General features: G+C 37.1%; 1 protein-coding gene across 1 annotated transcript; it reads right to left on the reverse strand.

The window, feature by feature from the left end:
* Positions 1 to 1,480: 1,480 nt before the first annotated feature.
* Positions 1,481 to 5,510, reverse strand: LOC142979149 (glutathione S-transferase 2-like). Its single transcript, XM_076123923.1, has 5 exons — positions 5,435 to 5,510; positions 4,393 to 4,530; positions 3,284 to 3,451; positions 2,815 to 2,957; positions 1,481 to 2,398 (listed from the first exon to the last, which is right to left on the reverse strand). Exons 2-5 carry the CDS (start codon positions 4,523 to 4,525, stop codon positions 2,222 to 2,224), a joined length of 621 nt encoding a protein of 206 aa, XP_075980038.1. The 5' UTR covers positions 4,526 to 4,530; positions 5,435 to 5,510; the 3' UTR covers positions 1,481 to 2,221.
* Between the last annotated feature and the right edge of the window lie 2,435 nt (positions 5,511 to 7,945).

Raw genomic sequence — 7,945 nt, forward strand, 5'->3', positions numbered from 1 at the left:
TGAGGCGCTCATAGCCAGTTGTGTTCACCGGTCGGTAAACGATCTGTGGGTTAAGCAACCGGCGCGGTCATTCTATAGATGGGTGACCGCATAGTGGTATTTGAACTGAGCGTCTCCGTGCTTCGGAGGGCACATAAAAAGTCGGTCCCGGTTGTTGTCAACTAAGATAACAGTCGTTAAGCCATGTCAAAGGCCCAAAGGCCTTTCGGGCGGCTTGAACAACTTTGACACTAGATAGATTGAAAACCTAAAACAATCTTTACTTTGTATTTTTCATGTCGGCAGTTAATATGTTTAGGCATACCCCCTCTGGATCCGCAAGTGTACATAATGTACTATCAAGTATACACTTATTTACTCATCATTAATCAGCTCATTTTATTATAAGAGTCACTTATCTTTATTTATTGCAAACAATTGTGTCAAGTGATACGATATCAATTAAAGGTTATATCTATTTTATCAAATAGAATACTACTAGTCATTGTGATGTGTAACTTCGATATCAATGATGCCCCACCTGAAGTGTCAATAGGTATGCATTGTTCATATATGCATAAATGTATGGTTATCTTTATATCTATACTAATATTATAAAGCTGAAGAGTTTGTTTGTTTGAACGCGCTAATCTCAGGAACTACTGGTCCGATTTGAAAAATTCTTTCAGTGTTAGATAGCCTATTTATCGAGGAATGCTATAGTCTATATATCATCACGCTACGACCAATAGGAGCAGAGCAGCAGTAAAAAATGTTACAATAACGGGGAAAAATTTGACCCATTCTCTCTTATGTGACGCAAGCGAAGTTGCGCGGGTCAGCTAGTCTATACTAATATTATAAAGCTGAAGAGTTTGTTTGTGTGTTTGAACGCGCTAATCTCAGGAACTACTGGTCCGATTTGAAAAAATATTTTCTGTGTTAGATAGCCCATTCATCGAGGAAGGCTATAAGCTATATATCATCACGCTACGGTCATTAGGCGCGAAGGAGCAACGAAAAATGTTACAAAAACGGGAAAAATTATGACCCATTCCCCCTTATGTGACGCAAGCAAAGTTGCGCGGGTCAGCTAGTAACTATATATTACTGTTTATCTAATCAATAGCGTTTTTTTATATGAGTTTGAATAGAACTACCGCTAAATGTACCTCAGAAACCCGGAGACAGCCATGCAAGGTTGCATCACGATGTTTTCCTTCACTGCAGGAAGAAGTGTTCGTTATTTCTTCTAATACACACATAACTTCGAAAAGTTATTGGTGTGTTGCTTCGGGTTTGAACTTTCATTAAACTGCTTACCCCCGGTTTCTGAGGTACATTTAACGGTAGTTTATCTATTCGATAGCGTCTAAACTCATACAAAAAAACGCTATTTAATAGATAAATCACGCTTAATGTACTCAGAATCGGGGGTTAATCATTTTTTATTTCAGGTAGTTCGGGATCAACATCTTAGTAACGACAAACACCATTTGTGGTCATTAAACATTTATTTTATAATTTATATCTTATTTTCTAAATATATCGTAAATATTCGTGCAAACGTTTATATAATACTGTAAATTCAAATTAATAAATCAAATATCACACTTAACAATCAAAAATAAAAGACGACGCCGAGGCATCTGCAAATCTTTGATCATGTAAAAAATATCAGTAGCTCGATTCTCTACCACTATCGACTACCGACAACCGGCTAGCTATTGAGAAATTTTGTATGAAAATCTGATCAGCGACCTCTAACGGGCGACGTAGGAACTATTTTTGCAGTACATTTTAAATGTCAAACTCTCGATACTCGACAGTACCGACTGTATAGAATTGCGCTACTGTAGGGATTTCCTAACTCGATACTATAGAGCAGCAAATGATTAATATTAAGGGCCAGTTTCATGACTCACAAATAAGTGGCAGACAACCTATCTGATAGATAAAATAACAGCAAGTGTACTCCACACACTGTCAATGTTACACTTAACTAGCAGACAGTTTAAGTGGTGAAACATAAAAAATGAATACAAAAAGTAGTTCTTACAGAAACCGCTAGATGGCGCTGATAGATTATAAATATTTTGTGTATATTTTAAACACAGCTGTGTCAAAAAGGCCACCGTTGGTTGAATAAGCCTGCTGTCATTAATGTACATGTTTTTTTATACAAGTTTGCCGATAGTTATAGATAGTGGTAGAAAATCGCTTCTCAGGATGAAAGGGGTGTTTAAACTCCATGAGGGTTGGTTGGTGCAGCATCAGCGTATGCCTTGACTTGAGGAATGGAGTACACGTGGTCGACCACTTGCTGGAAGGCTGGGTACTGCTCCAGGAGGTCTGGCATCTGCATCATACCCTTCAGGTAGTACACGAAGCCAGCGAAGATGAAGTCGCCCCAATTTAACTGAAATATTGGAAAAAAAATGTTCAATTTCCTATATATAAGATCTAGTTAAGTTCCTATGAAATGTATCCAGATCTATCCATAAGCAAGTAAGTATCAAATAGGAATTTCGAAAGTTGTTTTCACACAGTTGCTGTCACTTTATCTAGCATATAGGTTATCTGAAACTTATTCATGAGCTGTTAAATGTTTATCATTATTGTAAAAATGAAAGTCTCTGTATCTGTCTGTAATGCTTTCAAGGCTAAACGACAAATACCTTTTTGATGAAATTAGCATGAATAGGTTAAGACCGGTGTAAGTCTAATATCCTAAGTATTAGTCTTTTAAAAATTGACTTCCAAGCGGCTGGAAAAGGGGATGAAACCCCTAAAAAAGACACGTAAATGTAAAGTTTTCTTGAGTATATAACTCACCTTGTTAATAGCCATATGTCCGCCATTGCTCTCCACAATCTGGTTCAGTTTCTCCAGCATGCCAGGGTACACGTTCTTCGTGAAGTCCTCGTGCCTCTTCGCCTTTAGTTCAGGGTCTTTCTCGTAGTGGACAGATGCTGCCTCTGTGGATAAATGCAAGTACGTTGAGGGTTTTCAAAAAACTTACACCACACCAGATCCCGAAAAACTGTAAGTCATACAAATACGTGTACTTTGTTCTGTTCAATATGACTGTGTATGTTCTGTGACTATACCATATTATGATATACTTAAAATATGTACATGTATCCATATATTTGAAGCGATGGAATAGATGTGTGAAGATTTGTTACATTTTTAAGAAAATAACGAAATAAACCATCAATGCGCATAGACAACCTGGATCTTTCTAGGTGAGAATAGTCGCGGGAAAAAGTAGTAAAATTAATAATAAGTAGAAAATACTAACTGGCACGAAGGTCGAACAAGAAGTCGACATTCTGGTCGATCTCGAAAGCCTCTTCATCATTGTCTCCAGCTACTCCATACTTCTTGCCCAGGTACCGGCAGATGGCCAGACTTTGCGCGTACTGTTTGCCGTCTATGACCAACATTGGCAGCTGGCCGAAGGGAGTTTCTGAAATATACAAAAAAATATATAACCTTTTGTTTTGTGGCCAGGACTTTCTTGCCGAACTGGCGGTAAATTCACTCTCTGTATGATTGACTATCATAAGTGTCAGCATTTGACCTATATGAATAAATGATTTGATTTTGATTTTATAAGTATCCATTAACAGGGTCGTGATGAAATTGTGGGCGTAAAAATGTTTTAACGCATTTACTGATTACATGCAAAGTCCACACTTAACCGTGGTGGACTCAAAGCATAACCTCTCTCAATTCGGGACAACCTTGGTCAGCAGTGGGACAGTTACGGGTTAACAAAATTTATAAGGGATCTCAGGTAGAGGGAAAATGTACTCTAGGAGTTATTATAAAATGAAAAAGTCTGGGTTTTCAGAAAGATAGATGGACGTGGAAATTGCAAGCTTTCGTGCCTACGTACATTAAATGGTACCTAATATCTTTTTGGCACTTTCTATATGCGGAACGATAAGAAATGAATAAAATGCGCGGAATTATTGATTTCCAGCTATAAGGGCTTTGACATAGGTACTAGTCAAGCTACGCAGTGACGACATTAAACCTAGTCATTATTATAATTTAGTTCATCGATTTTCGAACTGTTTGTTTTTCCTTTGACCTTGACATTTCCACAGGTAACATTATAACATTAGGTGAAGTGTAGATTAATGTTTTTTACTCATTCAAAAAAACATACTTAATAAGTATTATTTGGTCTGTATTTCATATTCAAGTCAATCGGGTTTTATCAAACATGGACATAATACTTGAAAGGCAGCGGAAAATTCAAGCGCTACATAGTAAGGCTATTTGTTTCTTTTAAAATTATCTACCTACGTTTTCATCCATATAGTCTAAAGACACAAAAGTATTAGTAGATCTGAATCAAGTATTTTATAGTTATAAGAGTATGTATATTAAAGAACTTACTCTCTTTCAGTGCTGCCCAGTCTTCGAAGTCGACGCGATTGTCCTCAAACTCCTGGCCTCCATACGAGAGGAGCAGCCTCACGCTCTCCCCCAGCGCCTTCACGTTGAAATAGTAGAACACTACCTTTGACATTTTTACTGAAAATATGAGGAAAATTCTGTTAAAACCGTCCTATGTCCGACCTCTCACTGGTCGTGTCGGTTATCCGTCCCACACCAGAGTGTGAGAGTGAAGGAATAGAGAGTGTACCTGTGTATTGTCACACTTGGATGCTATATTATAAACAAATTACCACACAGTTGGCTAGTTTAAATAAAACTGGTCGCCGCAGCCGTATACCGGCTATGAGAATATTATCACTGTTATTAGTACTTTAGAGGGCACGTAAAAAAACGTTCTTGGGTATTCCCAATTAAGATAACAATCGTTTAGTCAAAGGCCTACGAGCGGCTTCATTCCACTAACTACAGTACATTTCCATTAATTAATTAAATTTAAAATTACTCAATGTTATCCGATAATTCAGAAATCAGTCCTTAACTCGTTATTTTTATACTAACAGCTAGAGTATAATTCATAAGGAAAAATGATATTAAATATTATTACAGGTAAATAAAATACCAACAGATTAAAAGCCGAAAAAGATAACTTAACAAAAAACTAATAAAAACCTGTTTCGTGTAACAAATAACTAATTCTTATTCATCATCACATAAACCGTTTTTTATAATAACTAATTTTCATCAAAATTTTCTCACGTATACTTCTATTCTATTTAGTAAAATCACCAATCAAGGCTTGCTTGCCACTCGAATCATTTACAAAACACGAATTTCATTGTAATTAGAATAACCTTACACCAAAAAAGGCTCAATAATTACACGAATCTTTATACAAGTCACATTTTATACAAACAAAACCAGTATTTTCACTAAATCATACACATAGTTGACCACAAATAAAGTACCTTAGTACAAAATTTAACCTTGAACGAGGAAGAAACAGTGTTATATACAAATCAATAATAAAAACAGAACTAACCTCGATTGTGTGTGAGTTGGGGAGCGTCCAAACAAATACTGACGCCTCACGCCGGCCGGATATAAGCCAAGGGCAGGGGCTTTGTAAGCCGGCGCGGCGGGGGGTAAGTGAGCTGTAGCACACATTCTAACTTGTGGATTTGTCATCACCGAACTAGTTTGGTATGGGATAAGTAGTGTATATGGCAACTGATCTCTGGTTTTACATATATTGGGGTCGAATGCTGTTCGGCTTTTCTAAACAGAATAATTATTCCTAATAGCAGCCCGGAGTGTTTCTATGCCTCTGTGTTATAATAAGGTGGTGTATAGGACAGATGATCATCTGTATCTGGTTTCATTCCGGTGTCGTATGTTGTTCGGTTTTTTTACACGTATTAATTATCCCCAATAGTAGCCCGGAATATTTTCTTTGCTTTTACTTAAAGTTGAATACGAATGATACGAGAGCTGAGAGACAGGCCCTGATTGTTGCGACACTGCTGTGCAGAACGTCAAAAATGCTATATTCAGACTCTCTAACATTTCCTTCGTAGTGATTGTAAATTCGTTTACGATTCGATATGTGTACTACGACCTTCCAATAAACGTTAAGCCCTTATGAGACTTAAGGTTCATGATGTAGAGATAGCTTATCACGCAGTTATTGAAAACATTATCACACCGTGTTGAAACAGTGTACTTACAAATTACCGTTGTATGCATGTTTGTGGTCATTAGATAAGATAAATTAGTTTATTTATTTATTCTATTTTGTACGCCTGTTATACCCGAATAAGTGCGGGCTAATAATAACTTACTTATACATAACTAGCTGACCCGCGCAACTTCGCTTGCGTCACATAAGAGAGAATGGTTGACATTTTCTCCGTTTTTGTTACATTTTTTACTGGTACTCTGCTCTTATTGGTCGTAGCATGATGATATATAGCCTATAGCCTTCCTCGATAAATGGGCTATCTAACACTGAAATAATTTTTCAAATCGGACCAGTAGTGACTGAGATTAGCGCGTTCAAACAAACAAACAAACTCTTCAGATTTATAATATTAGTATAATTAGTATAATATTAGTATTAGTATAGATATGCCGCCTGCTATACCCAAAGGTGTTAGCAAATTGGTGTATGAAATTCACCCGACGTAGTAGAGAGAATTCTAAGTGGAGTTATAAAATTTGATAGCACTTTACCCGACCCAGGACTCCAACCTGGAACCTTTTGATCAGTAATCACATACTCAGCTCAGACTCTAGCAGCAGTTGTTTTTTGAGTTAAAATTATTCTTCCAATGTTTTTTTTTTAATTGTATTAATTAATAACATTAAAATAAAAAAAATACCTACTTGCCTTATGTAAATTGTAAAAAGTCTACTAAACTATAAGCAAATAACAAATATGAAATAATTAAATTTCATTTATTAATTATTTTTTATTTCGGCTAATGAAGATAATAATTAATAATAAGATAATTCGTGTTTCAAGAGGAGTGAGAAAACCTGATAGCAATTTTCCCAGACTCAGGTATCGAACCCGGAACCTCACGGTCAGTAATCATATACTCAACTCAGACCGCAGTTCAATTTAAAGTTTTAAATATGGGTATTAATAGCGGAGCTCGTGGCTTAGTTTACAACAGCCGCACGGATCGATCTCTGAGGTTAAGCTACGCTTGCCGAGGTGGTTCCGTGGATAGGTGACAATCTTATACATATCGAGTTCCTCCGTGTTTCGGAAGGCACGTTAAATTGTGGGTCCCGGCTGTCATTTTCGAAGATCTTTGACAGTCGTTAACTTAGTCAGAAGCTTGAAAGTCTGACAACCAGTCTTACCGAAGGGTATCGTGTTAATACCTAAGTAACTGGGTTGTGGAGGTCAGATAGGCAGTCGCTCCATGTAAAACACTGGTATCCAGCTGCATCCGGTGAGACTGGAAGCCGACTCCAACATAGTTTGGAACAAAGGCTAAGCGAATATATAAATATGGGTATTTAGTTTCTGGTAGAATGATCTCATTTCAGCAGTTACAAAATTCGCGTATTCATCCTACAAATACTAACAACGGGTTTAAATCGCATATAGGTGATTACAGTTTTGTATGTGCATCAGCATGACAAGCAGAATGTGTGAGGATAATTATGTTGTAACAAAACAACATAATATATGATTCATGTAACTGACCGAGCGTGTTGTTTTTTATATTTTACCTCATCCTTTGAAGTATTGTGGAGTTATTACTCTAGTCAACTGGTCGGTAAACGATCTTGAAGTTAAGCAACCTTTGCCGCGGTCAATCTATGGATGGGTGACCGCATAGAGTACTTAACTACTTACTCAAGTCATATTGAAAACTAGCTGACCCGCGCAACTTCGCTTGCGTCACGTAAGAGAGAATGGGTCAAAATTTTCCCCGCTTTTGTAACATTTTTCAGTGGTACTCTGCTCCCATTAGTCGTAGCGTGATGATATGTAGCCTAAAGCCTTCCTCGATAAATGGACTATCCAACACTGAAA

This window comes from Anticarsia gemmatalis, chromosome 16, assembly GCF_050436995.1.
Source record: "Anticarsia gemmatalis isolate Benzon Research Colony breed Stoneville strain chromosome 16, ilAntGemm2 primary, whole genome shotgun sequence".
In the NCBI taxonomy this organism is placed as follows: Eukaryota; Metazoa; Arthropoda; class Insecta; order Lepidoptera; family Erebidae; genus Anticarsia; species Anticarsia gemmatalis.

Excerpts from the sequence above, each read along its gene's own strand:
- LOC142979149 (XM_076123923.1), bottom strand. The coding sequence starts at position 4,525 with ATGTCAAAGGTAGTGTTCTACTATTTCAACGTGAAGGCGCTGGGGGAG. Across the intron at positions 3,452-4,392 it reads CTGGGCAGCACTGAAAGAGA|AAACTCCCTTCGGCCAGCTG; the intron begins GTAAGTTCTTTA and ends TGTATATTTCAG. Across the intron at positions 2,958-3,283 it reads CTTGTTCGACCTTCGTGCCA|AGGCAGCATCTGTCCACTAC; the intron begins GTTAGTATTTTC and ends ATTTATCCACAG.